This window comes from Microcaecilia unicolor, unplaced genomic scaffold, assembly GCF_901765095.1.
Source record: "Microcaecilia unicolor unplaced genomic scaffold, aMicUni1.1, whole genome shotgun sequence".
Classification (NCBI taxonomy): Eukaryota; Metazoa; Chordata; class Amphibia; order Gymnophiona; family Siphonopidae; genus Microcaecilia; species Microcaecilia unicolor.
The window spans coordinates 155,415-170,319 of NW_021963125.1; the positions used below are offsets into that span (position 1 = coordinate 155,415).

The window sequence follows — 14,905 nt, forward strand, 5'->3', positions numbered from 1 at the left end:
ACTCAGTTGCTGGGTCCCTGCTGCACCTCAAATTCCCTCTGAACAGGCTTTTGCTGTTCCTTTCCTTCCCTGTTTGTTTCTGCATCCTCACTAAAAAAAACAACATAGAATTTATTTAAAAGAGAAACAGAGAAGCACAGGGAAGTTTGTTTTTGCTGAGAGCAGGTTTGTGTTACTGCTGTCCGAGTCCTGTTTTCTGTTGCCTGCCTGCCTCGAAGTGGAGTCGGAGAGTTTCTTTTTTTTTTCTTCGGCTCAGCTGTCAGTTCCTGCGCTTTCCCAGTCCGGGGTAAGTCTTGCTGGGTTCCTGTTCGGGGGCGGGCGATGGCAGTGCAGGCGGTAAAACGCTGTTCCCGATGCGGGAAATGGCGTTCGGTGGAAGGCCTTTGCAGTGTGGGGTATGCTGATTTTGCGGGACTCGACGGAGCGGTGCCCCCCGCCGGCCCCCCGAGAGTGTGCTTACCCACCCGGAGCCTGGCGATTCTCGCGCCATTTTGTGATCGGTCGCAGAGCCAGTTTTTGCGGTTTTGGGCACAGATGCTTCTCTGCTGGTAGGGGAGTCGGGGGGGGGGGGGGCATCAGGCACTGTGGGCACTGGTGCAGGTGCCATGGCTGCGACCTCCTCCATTGCGGGGGAGGGGTTTTCACCAGAGTTTATTTTGCTACTCCATCAGACGTTTTTGTTGAAAAGGTTCTTGCCCTCCCCCCCCTCACGCGGCTGCGAAGCTTTGGCCTTTGATCCTCTCTGGGGGTAACCAAGAGATTTTGGGGTTTTCCCCAGAAGGTTTCTCCTCCCTTAAAAAGCCTAGGTTTTTTTTTTTGGGGGGGGGGGGGTCGGAGGAGGGGTCCTGCATACAGTCGCCTGCATCTCCCTCTGTGGTGGCTCTCTCGGAGCAGACGGGTAGAGGACGGTGTCCTCACTGACCAACCGGAGGACTCTTCCGCCGTGAGGATTTTCCATAAGGAGGAGTTGTCCTCCTTTATCGCCGGAAGCCCTGAATATAGAGGACCCTGAGGTTGCGGCTTCTCAGGCGGTCAACCCCAAGATGGCTAGTACCAGACGACCTTCTAAGGCCTTTCCGGTACATGAAGCTATTGAAGTGTTGATTTCGGCTCAGTGGGCGGATCTGGATGGGGGACTGAAAGTAGCCGGGGCTATGGCCAGGCTGTATCCGGTTTCAGCGGATCATTTAGAGAAGTTTGCTTTACCTAGGGTGAATGCTGTGGTGAGGGCGGTCACTAAGAAGACTACTCTTCCAGTGGAAGGTGGTGTGGCACTCAAGGATCTGCAAGACAGACGGCTGGAGGCCTCTTTGAAACGTGCCTTTGAGGTGGCTGCTTTGACACTTCAAGCTTCTGTTTGTAGTTCTTATGTGGCTACAGCTTGTCTCAGTTGCCTACATTCTGTCATGGATTAGTTTTCGGAGTCAGATATGTCGGACACTCCTCAATTGCCCCTGATTGACATTGGGCTGGCGTACTTGGCGGATGCCTTGTATGATTTGGTCCGTGCTTCGGCCAAACTCATGGCCTTGACCGTTTCCTCTCGACGTCTTCTGTGGCTCCGTCATTGGGCCACGGATATGGCCTCTAAGCAGTGGCTTATTAAATTGCCTTTCCAAGTGAAATTGCTTTTTGGGGAAGACCTAGAAAAGATTGTTAAAGATTTAGTGGATTCCAAATCTCGCTGTCTCCCAGAGGATAGAACCAAGTCTACGCCCAGGCAGGGAGCTTTGAGGTCATGGTTTAGGGAGTTGCGACGGTATTGCCGCTCCAACGCAGCCTTCCAGCATTCTCGTTTTGGGCAGTGTTCTTCCTTTCGCAACGAGAAGCGTCCGGCTGGACCCCCCTCTCGTCAGGGGGCTCCGGCTCGATCCTCCCAATGATGGGGCGCAGGTCCACTCAGGAAGAGAGCAGATCGACTTTCTCTCTTTCTTCCAGAGTGGGCCAGAATTACTTCGGACCAGTGAGTCCTCGATGTAGTGCGAGAAGGCTACAATTTAGAATTCTTTTTTATGGAGTCCCGCTGTTTATCGCGGGCCAAAAGGACAGCGGTTCTGTAGTGTTTGTGAGACCTGCTAAGGATAGGTGCTATTGTGCCTGTTCCTCCTCTTGAGAGGCGCACAGGTTGGTACTCCATCTGCTGCCAAAGAAAGGAGGGGCTTTTCGGCCTATTCTCGATCTCAGAAAGGTAAACCAGTTTTTGCGGGTTCGTCACTTCTGCATGGAGACATTGAGGGCAGTTGCTGCTGCTGTTGAACCAGGTGAGTTTTTGACGGCTCTCGATTTGAGGGAAGCGTACCTATACATTCCCATTTGGCAGCCCCATCAGCGATTTCTCCGATTTGCAGTGCTCGGTCAGCACTTCCGGTTTCGGGCCCTTCCTTTCTGGATGGCCACTGCCCCATGTACTTTTTCCAAAGTAAAGGTTGTGGTGGCGGCGTTCCTGCGGAAGGAGGGGATTCGGGTGCATCCATATCTCGACGCCTGGCTGATTCGGGCGACTACAGCAGAGGAGAGTCGAGTGGTCACTGACAGTGATTGCGGTGTTGCAATCCTTAGGTTGGGTGGTCAATCTGGACAAGAGTCATCTGGTTCCTACTCAGAGTCTTGAATAATTTGGAGTGCAGTTCGATATGAAGTGAGGGAAGGTGTTTCTCCCCGAGGGGCGAAGGATCAAATTGCTTTCTCAGGTACGTACCTTATTGAGTCGTCACGCTCCCTGAGTGTGGGACTATGTTCAGCTCCTCGGTTCCATGATGGCGACCTTGGAGGTCATTCCATGGGCAAGGGCTCACATGCGGCCTATTCAGAATTTCCTTTTGAGCAGATGGTCACCGATGTCGCTTATTATCAACGACACCTCCCTTGGTCGAGTTATGAGCAGTCGTGAATGCGCTGGGGAGTTTTCAGGACCTTCTGCAGGGGCAGGCGGTTCATGTATTCTTGGACAACACCATGACGGTGGCCTACATCAATCGGCAGGGGGGCACTCGCAGTCTTCCCTTGGCAGTGGAAGTGTCTCGTCTCGTCTTCTCGTATGGGCGGAAGCGCATGTTTAGAGTCTGTCTGCAGCGCACATTGCGGGTGAAGACAATGTTCAAGCGGATTTTCTCAGCCGGACTCATTTGGACGCAGTGGAATGGACGCTGTTGGACTCGGATTTTCGGCTGATCTGTCAACGTCGGGGAAGACCAGTAATGGATCTCATCGCCATGGCTTGCAATGCCAAAGTTCCCCAGTTCTTCAGCCGCAAATGGCAGCCAGGATCCGCAGGATTGGACGCTCTTCTCCAGCCATGGCCGGAGCAACCGCTACTGTATGTTTTTCCTCCGTGGCCTCTGATAGGGAGAGTTCTTTGCCGCATAGGGCGGCATCGGGGGCCGGTCGTTCTAGTGGGCCCGGACGGCCGTGGTATGCGGATCTCGTTTGAGCACTCTGAGCCACCATTGCGCTGTGCTGTTCCCTCTGAAACTCTAGTGGCAGTGACTCTTTGCTCTATATTGGTACATCAGTCTTGGTGTTTGCAGAGAACTGCTGATTGTCTGCTCCTCTTAGAGACTGTCTCTTGAAATATTCTGTGGTAGCATAGGACTAGGTTCTCAACATCGGATCTATTCTGAACGTTAAGAGCTGTTTTATTTCTCATGTTGAGCATAGCTATACAGTATCTCTGCATATTGAGCACTGATTCACCTACTCCGTCTCTGCATGTAGGATATGGTTCCATTTCTAAATATAGAGCATGGTAATATGTCCAAATTTGTGTCTGTGTGTTCTCCTTTTGTGCTTTCTTTGGGTAACAGGAGTAGTTTCTTTACTAGTTTCCCAATTCGTGTCTAAGGGAATTGGTAAGGAAGAGCTTTAACGAGTTTTTAGTGCATCTTGCCCTGAGTCAGAATTCTCAGTCTCCACCTGCTGGGCCGGTCCGGAGGGACTAAAGGAAGGCAAATTAGCAGGTAAGGCCTAATTTCTCCTTACTGAGTGTTTCCTCATCGGGAGTGACCACCGACTGAGCTACATGTTAGGCATCTTCTGGGGAATGTGTTTGACCACCCTTCCTGTTTGGTTTCTACTCGACCTCTGATTTGGGTTGCTGTAACTCATGATTAACAGTCTGGTCTTTGGTCTCCGCTCTGGGAGACAGTCTGAGAGGACTTTGGCCTCTGGACTTCGTCCTCTTTAGTTCTTTGGGGTTTTTTTTTTTTTTTGCTCGGATGGAGAAGTGCTCCTTGCTGCCTTTCTGTGCTTAGGGGGGCTTCTGGTCTTCGTCTCCGTTGACCTTGGCTTCTTCCTGTGCACTGGAGGGGCAGCCAGTCGGTTCCATTGGTTACTTCATTAGGGGGTGATTTGCCTTGGGGTTTCGCAACTGCAGAGTTCTTCCTTGTCCATACTGGCTCTACGAGGCACAAGGGCTGTTCACCTCAGCCACTTCTTGCAAGCGGGACGGGCAACCAACTGTTCCATTGGTCTGTTCACTTGTTGGTACTTGTCTCGGGGCTTCACAGCATCGTGGGGCTTCCACTCCTATGCTGGCTGGCGGGGGAGCAAAGTCTGTCTCGTCCCTGTTGCTAGTGGATTGGGAGTTACCGGACATCTTTGATCCGGGAAATTTTAGGACACTCCTGTCCGTTTTTCCAGGGCAGATCTGGTCTTCTTTCTTTTGTGCTCCAGGTGCTTCTTTTTTGTGGTTTTCTGCTCAGGTGGCTACCTCTTCTACAGTAGTTGTACTGTCCGCAGAAGACTTTATACCCACCCTATTTCAGGACTACTTTGCTACATCCTACAAGTCTCTGGATTCATCTGCTGCTGATGTTAAGAAATGTAAAATTATGTCTTACCTGATAATTTTTCTTTCCTTTAGTAGCAGCAGATGAATCCAGCATTCTCCAAGGACAAGCAGGCTGCTTGTTCTCACATGTGGGTCGACGTCTGCGTCGGCCCAGGAATCGGACTGTATTTTGCCAGCAAAATATTTAAAATTTTGCCAGAGTCTTCTGGCGGGCATGTGCGGACTGATATCCCGTGTGAGCGCGTTCTCTCGGTTTTCTTTTCTGCGTGTTGAGGTGCCGTAGTTTTTTTTTCTGCGCTCCTCTCAGGCCCAGGAAAGTGATTTGTTTCTTTATTTTATTATTGTCATTTAAAAAAAAAAAAAGTTCCAGTAGTGTACTTTTTGTTCTCCGAGGACAAGCAGGCTGCTTGTTCTCACGACTGGGTGACATCCGCGGCAGCCCCCACCAACCGGAAAAGGCTTCGTGGGACGGTCGGCACGCAGGGCACGCCCACCGTTCATGCGCGGCAGTCTTCCCGCCCGTGCGCGACCGCTCCCGCCAGTTCCTTTTTTTCCGCGTCTGGAGAGAGTTGTGCTTTGCCGCTCTCTCTGTTTTCAGCCGCCGGATTTTCGATCGCGTTTACGCGGATCGTTGCTTTTTCTCTTCATTTTTGTTACCGCCGGTTTCTTTTTCAAAAAAAAAAAAAAAACCTGAGCGTGTGGAGCACGCGCTCCCTTTTTTCCCTCGTTTCCAGCGGGGACGCCGCACGGTCGTTTTCTTTTTTCGAGGTGTGATTTCAGCCACCATTGACAACTTTGACTTCGCCGACGCGATTTTTCCGTCGATGTCCTCGAAGGTCCCGAGTGGATTTAAAAAGTGTGGTCGCTGCGGCCGGCCGATCTCGCAGACCGACACTCACGCTTGGTGCCTCCAGTGCCTCGGGCCGGAGCACAATATCAAGTCGTGTTCCCTGTGTCTCGGTCTCCGGAAACGGACTCAGGTTGCGAGGCAAGTTCTGCGGGACCGTCTTTTTGGAACTTGCGCCGGCCCCTCGACCTCGACGGCATCGGTATCGACGCCCGGTCCTTCGGTACCGGTATCGATGCCCGAGACATCGGCACCGATGGCATCGACCCCAGGAGAACAGGTCCCGTCGGCCCGCCGGTCCGCCGGCGAGGGTAGAGGTGAGCGGCCGCGTGGGCAGTCGGCCCCGGTCACTCCCTCAGCCCGTGGCCCACGGGACCGCACCCTGTCTGACCCGGCTCCTCAGGACTGAGGGGGATCGTCCTCTTCCTCCTCCATACCTCCCGGCGCCGGTGACGCGCATCGAAAGAAAAACAAGAAGCGTCGTCACCGGTCGCCCTCGGTGCATCCGGACATCGGAGAGGAGGCGACGCCGAAGCGTCATCGTCGAGAGGAGAGGTCCCCGTCGGTTGTGGAGGTACCGACGCGTCAGGGTTCCGGCACCTCGGTGCCGTCTCCTGGCCCCCATCAGCTTCTGGCACCGACACCCTTACCGGCCCCACCGCCTTTCCCGGCAGCGGGCCTGGACGAGTGCCTCAGAGCCATCCTTCCGGGGATCTTGGAAGGGCTGATGCGCCAGGCTGTGCCGGCGCCGGGGGTGCTTGCGCCCTCGGCGCCGATGTCTGTGGCGCCGGCGAGCTCTAGCCCGGCGCCGGGGCCGTCGACACCGCCGCCGCTTGCGGCGCCGGTCTCGACCGCCACGCAGGTGGAGTCCCCGTCGACGTCGATGGAGGGAGCTCCGTCCCCGCCGGCGCGGGAGTCCACCGCTCGACGACACCGAGACCTCGGTGCCTCGACGTCGAGCCGGGCCCGGTTCAGGACTCAGCTCCACGAGCTTATGTCCGATACCGAGGATGAGGCCTCGTGGGGGGAAGAAGAGGACCCTAGATATTTCTCCTCAGAGGAGTCTACGGGCCTTCCCTCGGACCCCACGCCTTCACCGGAGAGGAAGCTCTCACCTCCTGAGAGTCTCTCCTTTGCCTCCTTTGTGCGGGATATGTTTATTAGCATTCCCTTTCCCGTGGTCTCTGTGGAAGAGCTATCCATCACCACCTAGAGAGTCCTCCACGGTACCGCTGCACAATGTCCTCAAGGAGACACTGCTTCGGAACTGGGTGCGACCGTTAACTAACCCCACCATTCCCAAGAAAGCAGAGTCCCAGTACAGGATCCACTCTGACCCAGAGTTAATGCGGCCCCAATTGCCCCATGACTCGGCGGTCGTGGATTCTGCTCTCAAGAGGGCACGGAGTTCGAGGGATACCGCCTCGGCGCCCCCGGGGCGGGAGTCTCGCACTCTGGACTCGTTTGGGAGGAAGGCCTACCAATCCTCCATGCTCGTGACCCGCATCCAGTCATACCTGCTCTATATGAGCATCCACATGCGGACTAATGTGCAACAACTGGCGGGCCTGGTCGATAAGCTCCCGCCGGAGCAGTCCAGGCCTTATCAGGAGGTGGTCAGGCAGCTGAAGGCGTGCAGAAAGTTCCTGTCCAGGGGTATCTATGACACCTGTGACGTGGCATCTCGTGCTGCGGCCCAAGGTATAGTGATGCGCAGGCTCTCATGGCTGCGTGCCTCTGACCTGGACAACCGCACCCAGCAGAGACTGGCCGACGTCCCTTGCCGGGGGGATAACATTTTTGGTGAGAAGGTCGAGCAGATGGTGGACCAACTGCATCAGCGGGAAACCGCTCTCGACAAGCTCTCCCACCGGGCGCCTTCAGCATCCACCTCAGCAGGTGGACGTTTTTCCCGGGCCCGGCAGGCTGCACCCTATTCTTTTGCAAAGCGTAGGTACAACCAGCCGGCCCGAAGGCCTCGTCAGGCACAGGGACAGCCCCAGCGCGCTCGTTCCCGTCAACAGCGTGCGCCTAAGCAGCCCCCTGCGCCTCCACAGCAAAAGCCAGGGACGGGCTTTTGACTGGATCCACGGGAACATAGCCGCCCTCAAAGTGTCCGTACCGGACGATCTGCCGGTCGGGGGGAGGTTAAAATTTTTTCACCAAAGGTGGCCTCTCATAACCTCCGACCAGTGGGTTCTCCAAATAGTGCGGTGCGGATACGCCCTGAATTTGGCCTCCCTGCCTCCAAATTGTCCTCCGGGAGCTCAATCCTTCAGCTCCCATCACAAGCAGGTACTTGCAGAGGAACTCTCCGCCCTTCTCAGCGCCAATGCGGTCGAGCCCGTACCACCCGGGCAGGAAGGGCAGGGATTCTATTCCAGGTACTTCCTTGTGGAAAAGAAAACAGGGGGGATGCGTCCCATCCTAGACCTGAGAGGCCTGAACAAATTCCTGGTCAAAGAAAAGTTCAGGATGCTTTCCTTGGGCACCCTTCTGCCAATGATTCAGAAAAACGATTGGCTATGTTCCCTGGATTTAAAGGATGCATATACTCACATCCCGATACTGCCAGCTCACAGACAGTATCTCAGATTCCGCCTGGGCGCACGGCACTTTCAGTATTGTGTGCTGCCCTTTGGGCTCGCCTCCGCCCCACGAGTGTTTACAAAGTGCCTCGTGGTGGTGGCGGCGTACCTACGCAGGCTGGGAGTGCACGTGTTCCCATATCTCGACGATTGGCTGGTCAAGAACACCTCGGAGGCAGGAGCCCTCCGGTCCATGCAGTGCACTATTCAACTCCTGGAGCTGCTGGGGTTTGTGATAAATTACCCAAAGTCCCATCTCCAGCCAACCCAGTCTCTGGAATTCATAGGAGCTCTGCTGAATACCCAGACGGCTCAGGCCTTCCTTCCCGAAGCGAGGGCCAACAACCTCCTGTCTCTCTCTTCGCAGGCCAGAGCGTCTCAGCAGGTCACAGCTCGGCAGATGTTGAGACTTCTGGGTCATATGGCCTCCACAGTTCATGTGACTCCCATGGCTCGTCTTCACATGAGATCTGCTCAATGGACCCTAGCTTCCCAGTGGTTCCAAGCCACCGGGAATCTAGAAGATGTCATCCGCCTCTCCACCAGTTGCCGCACTTCACTGCTCTGGTGGACCATCCGGACCAATTTGACTCTGGGACGTCCATTCCAAATTCCGCAGCCCACGAAGGTGCTGACGACGGATGCATCTCGCCTGGGTTGGGGAGCGCATGTCGATGGGCTTCACACCCAGGGTCTGTGGTCCCTCCAGGAAAAGGATCTGCAGATCAACCTCCTGGAGCTCCGAGCCATCTGGAACGCGCTGAAGGCTTTCAGAGATCGGCTGTCCTGCCAAATTATCCAAATTCGGACAGACAATCAGGTTGCAATGTATTACGTCAACAAGCAGGGGGGCACCGGATCTCGCCCCCTGTGTCAGGAAGCCGTCGGGCTGTGGCGCTGGGCGTGCCAGTTTGGCATGCTCCTCCAAGCCACATACCTGGCAGGCGTAAACAACAGTCTGGCCGACAGACTGAGCAGAGTCATGCAACCGCACGAGTGGTCGCTCCATTCCAGAGTGGTACGCAAGATCTTCCGAGAGTGGGGCACCCCCTCGGTGGACCTTTTCGCCTCTCAGACCAACCACAAGCTGCCTCTGTTCTGTTCCAGACTTCAGACACACGGCAGGCTAGCGTCGGACGCCTTTCTCCTCCTTTGGGGGACCGGCCTCCTGTATGCTTATCCTCCCATACCTTTGGTGGGGAAGACCTTACTGAAGCTCAAGCACGACCGCGGCACCATGATTCTGATAGCGCCCTTTTGGCCCCGTCAGATCTGGTTCCCTCTTCTTCTGGAGTTGTCCTCAGAAGAACCGTGGAGATTGGAGTGTTTTCCGACTCTCATTTCGCAGAACGACGGAGCGTTACTGCACCCCAACCTTCAGTCTCTGGCTCTCACGGCCTGGATGTTGAGGGCGTAGACTTCGCTGCGTTGGGTCTGTCGGAGGGTGTCTCCCGGGTCCTGCTTGCCTCTAGGAAGGATTCCACTAAAAAGAGTTACTTTTTCAAGTGGAGGAGGTTTGTCGTTTGGTGTGAGAGCAAGGCCCTAGAACCTCGTTCTTGCCCTGCACAGAACCTGCTTGAATACCTTCTACACTTATCAGAGTCTGGCCTCAAGACCAACTCAGTAAGGAATCACCTTAGTGCGATTAGTGCTTACCATTATCGTGTGGAAGGTAAAGCCATCTCTGGAGAGCCTTTAGTCGTTCGATTCATGAGAGGCTTGCTTTTGTCAAAGCCCCCTATCAAGCCTCCTACAGTGTCATGGGATCTCAACGTCGTCCTCACCCAGCTGATGAAACCTCCTTTTGAGCCACTGAATACCTGCCATCTGAAGTACTTGACCTGGAAGGTCATTTTCTTGGTGGCAGTTACTTCAGCTCGTAGGGTCAGTGAGCTTCAAGCCCTAGTAGCTCATGCTCCATATACCAAATTTCATCACAACAGAGTAGTGCTCCTCACCCACCAAAAGTTCCTGCCGAAGGTGGTGTCGGAGTTCCATCTTAACCAGTCAATTGTCTTGCCAACATTCTTCCCCAGGCCGCATACCCGCCCTGCTGAACGTCAGTTGCACACATTGGACTGCAAGAGAGCATTGGCCTTCTACTTGGAGCGGACACAGCCCCACAGACAGTCCGCCCAATTGTTTGTTTCTTTCGACCCTAACAGGCTAGGGGTCGCTGTCGGGAAACGCACCATCTCCAATTGGCTAGCAGATTGCATTTCCTTCACTTACGCCCAGGCTGGGCTGGCTCTTGAGGGTCATGTCACGGCTCATAGTGTTAGAGCCATGGCAGCGTCAGTGGCCCACCTGAAGTCAGCCACTATTGAAGAAATTTGCAAAGCTGCGACGTGGTCATCTGTCCACACATTCACATCTCATTACTGCCTCCAGCAGGATACCCGACGCGACAGTCGGTTCGGGCAGTCGGTGCTGCAGAATCTGTTTGGGGTGTAAATCCAACTCCACCCTCCAGGACCCGAATTTATTCGGGTCAGGCTGCACTCTCAGTTAGTTGTTCTTCGTAGGTCAATTTCTGTTATACCCTCGCCGTTGCGAGGTTCAATTGACCTGGGTTCTTGTTTTGAGTGAGCCTGAGAGCTAGGGATACCCCAGTCGTGAGAACAAGCAGCCTGCTTGTCCTCGGAGAAAGTGAATGATACATACCTGTAGCAGGTGTTCTCCGAGGACAGCAGGCTGATTGTTCTCACCTACCCTCCCTCCTCCCCTTTGGAGTTGTGTTTCATATTTTATTGCTTGTCATTCAACTGGCGGGAGCGGTCGCGCACGGGCGGGAAGACGGCCGCGCATGCGCGGTGGGCGTGCCCTGCGTGCCGACCGTCCCGCGAAGCCTTTTCCGGTTGGTGGGGGCTGCCGCGGACGTCACCCAGTCGTGAGAACAATCAGCCTGCTGTCCTCGGAGAACACCTGCTACAGGTATGTATCATTCACTTTATCACCTCCTTTTTCCTGCTGGCCATGCCTTTCCCTGTGCACCCAAGCATCTTTCTAGCTTTCACCATCTTTCAAGCTTTTCTACTTAATTGGCCACCTTAAGATGATCACACCCAAGTCCCGCTCCTCTCTTGTGCACAAATGTTTTTCACCCCCTAAACTGTACCATTCCCTCTAGTTTTTGTAGCCTAAACGCATGACCCTGCATTTTTTTTTAGCATTAAATCTAAGCTGCCAAATTTCAGACCATTCCTCTAACTTCCCTAAGTCCTTCCTCATGTTATCCACACCATCAGGGGTGTTTCCCCTTTTGCAGAGTTTGGTATCATCTGCTAATATGGGTGTGAAACTTGGTGTTTTGAATGCTAAACAGGAGTAAAAGAAAAATACATGCCAAAAGTTGGTATGCTTTAGTACATTAGGGCTTCAGAAATAGGTTTGTGTGAATTGTTGATTCTTATGTTTCAGGAGTCCTAGAAACGCTGGTTTTTTAAGAACAGTGTGGGTCCTGCACTGACCAGGAAGTCATCAATAGATAAAAGAACACCTGGTGGAGCAAGGCATTTTTTTTTTTTCAAAGAATTGGAATGCTCTGTATAAATTCTGGGCATTGGTTGTATTTGTAAAATGTAATGAATAGTACTGTTTGTCATTTTTATGCTTTAATCTGCAGAAAACAGCATTGTTATATGTGAGAAATAGAAATGGTTAAAACAGCATTTATATATTTATGCACCAAATTGGTTACGGTTGTGGTTTATTAATTTATAGTCCGCTTATACTTAAGCGGAGTATAACATACATAAAATGTGTAATTCCTTTTCCTTGTCCTTTGCTTGTGAGGTGCTCATACTCCTCCACACTAGTTCATTTTATTGCACTCAGTATTTGTTTTATTTATTTATTTTTTTAGGTCAAGATCTAGAAGGCATTCTCATAGACATTATACACGCTCCAGGTCCCGTTCCCATTCACATCGGAGACGATCTCGAAGCAGATCATACACACCTGAATATCGCCGCCGAAGAAGTCGTAGCCACTCTCCCATGTCAAATCGGAGGCGGCACACTGGCAGCAGAGTACGTTGTATTAATTATGTAAGCTGAAAATGTATCTGATTCTAATATTGTCCTATGTTTTCTGTAAAGGTTTTACCTGAAACAGTTCAGTCAACCAGTGTTAATGTATAGCAGTTGCTAGGCTGTGGTTGCTTCATATGTATGATGACATACATGGAGAAGGTTGCTTAGGAGTTATTTTTGTAAGTTGAAACATGTTTTTAATGTGCTACTATTTTTCAACTTTCTGGATGAAAAATATTTGTAAAATGTGGCATATGTCTGTCCTTTGAAAAGAGGTCACGGATATAGTACTTTTTACCCCCCCCCCCTCCCCCCCCATGTGTAAGCAGGATGCTAAACCTTGATAAATGGATGAAATCATCCAATGGAGCCCTTTGGTGTGTGTATTGGGGGGGGGGGGGGGGGTCTCTAGCCTGAAAAGTTCTGGAAGCCTCTGAGAAACCAAACAGACATGCATACCTGTATCATCACACAGGACACTACTTGTCTCCATTTTTTTTTTCACGGATCCAATACAATTTACTGTTACGCTCTACCCAAGATTTTATCTGTTGAAGTTGAAGTATTTATTCTGCATCTTGTGCTTAGATATCTTTGACACCTTGGTGTCCCCAGTTAAGTTTTTTGGACTCGAGTTTTCTTTATTGCTGTAGTTACCCTTTTTGCTTCTATCTTCTCGGAGCTGGGCCACTCACAATCTCAATCAAGGCATTTGATTTCACTGTGGCTCTATGTTTTTGGTGATATGTCCCAAAAAGAGTCCCCAGTGGCTTTAAGTGAAGGTGGTGCAACAATGGGGCATCCTCCAATTCTTCAAAACCCTCTTCCCTCCCCCAAAAGGCTGTAACAGTGTCCATTCATATAATCCTGAAAGATGTTCAAATAAGAACATGGGAGATCTCCCCCCCCCCCCCCCCCCCCCCCAAATCATGCATCCAGTGGAAAAGGTGATGATCTATGTACAGAGTCCAGAAAGCTTCCAGATAAATTTTACACTCGGTGGTCAAATCTGTTGTCAGGAGCTAAGAGTTGAAGTCATAGTGCTTATTGGACCCCTGGAGAGAGATTGGATCCTCTTGTGAGAAAGTATTTCAGAATATAATTATTTTGTGTGTAGCTTCCTACTAGCTGTTCATGGGCCTCTTCCTACAAAGGATTGAGTTTGCAGACCACCTCTCTCAGGCAGGTTTTCTTAACTCATCAGTCTCTAGTGGGCAGAGGTGAGGAGTGCAGAAAACATAGTTGGATCACCTTTTTTCTTTCAGTTGAATGCAACTCTCCCTCTCCACAGTAGGTATTGATACTTGCAGACTCTCTCATGGCTGTGAGCCACAGATGTTGCTATAATGTGCAAGAAAAGTTTGCTGATGTGCTTCTTTGTGAAAAAAATATCTTTGGTTATAAGGTTGCTTCTATGGTAACACTGAAATGTTTAGATCTCTCCGACATGCCCTCCTCTTTCATCAGGTGTTATATGTGTGTGTGGGGGGAGGAGAGTGTATACAAAGGAGGACTTGCTACTCTTCGATCAAACACAGCAGGAATATCATTCTTGTCCCAGACAGAGCCAAAAGCTATAACATGCTCCTCAGCTAAAACCTGGGGCAGGGTTTTGATTGGTTGTGGGAGAACATAACCAAGGTTCCAATATCTGTTTCAAATTACCTCCAGTAGGAGGGAGTCTAAGGTTTTATGCAAGCCATTGGCCCCATATTACCTCTAACTGTTAGGGTTCTAAAATTTATCTGGCACGGATATAGACTTTGCCTATCAAAAATCCCTCCAAATTGGTCCTCCAAGAGTATCCTTGTCACATTCTACACATAAAAGAAATGTGTACGAGGAGTTTTCTCTGTCTCTGAGTGCAGTTGAATTTGTTTATTCACTCATGTATTTCCTGGTCACAAAGAAGAGAATTAAATACTATCCTAAAATGATCAGGCTACTCCAAGAGCCCGTACGAAGAAGGAGCCTAAAGATCCATGGGCATAACCATCTAAGTGCTGCAGTCACTAGGACTTATTGCAAACCATCCAGTCCCATTTGAGGCCCTCAACTCAAATGGAATTCGTAGGTGCTCTGTTAGGCATAACTTGGGTAAGAGCCTTCTACTGGAAGGATAACCACAGGTTCAGATGTCTGTTTTTCAGGCATGTTGATTGTTGGGTCATGTAACATCCACTCTATATGTGACTCACTTGGCATGTCTCCAAAACTGGTATAACATACTGATATTCAAAAGCACCTGGCCTGTTAAATGCTCCATAACATCTGTCCACTGATTTTTAGCGTAAGCTTGGTGGCCATATTTAGCCATGTAAATGCCAGGCCTATCTTTGGCTGGTTCAGACTTAACCATACAGTACTGAATATCAGTTTGACCCAGGAAGATTGAACCTGCCAAAATAAACCTGATATTCAGTGTTAGTCACCGGAAATAGCCAGGCATTGACTATCCGGGCTCAGCGCCGCCTGCAGGAGTTAGCCGGACTAATTCCCCGTGGTCTAAATATCGGGCCCATAGTCTTAATCGCTAAACCTTTATGGGTCTGTGTGCTAGTGGATGGGTTATTCCATGAGGACAAGCGGGATAGTGCAGTCTCGTACGTGAGTGATGTCACCCGACGGAGCCCTTGTGCGGGAACCT

General features: G+C 51.5%; 1 protein-coding gene across 1 annotated transcript in view; it reads left to right on the forward strand.

Annotated features, from left to right (window-relative positions):
* Window positions 1-12,273, forward strand: part of LOC115458969 (transformer-2 protein homolog alpha-like) — a gene marked incomplete at its 3' end in the record, with an annotated part of 34,983 nt that extends 22,710 nt beyond the window's left edge. Inside the window, exon 3 of the mRNA XM_030188828.1 lies at window positions 12,090-12,273. Coding sequence (XP_030044688.1) covers window positions 12,090-12,273 — 184 coding nt within the window. The remainder of the gene's footprint in view (window positions 1-12,089) is intronic.
* Window positions 12,274-14,905: the final 2,632 nt, after the last annotated feature.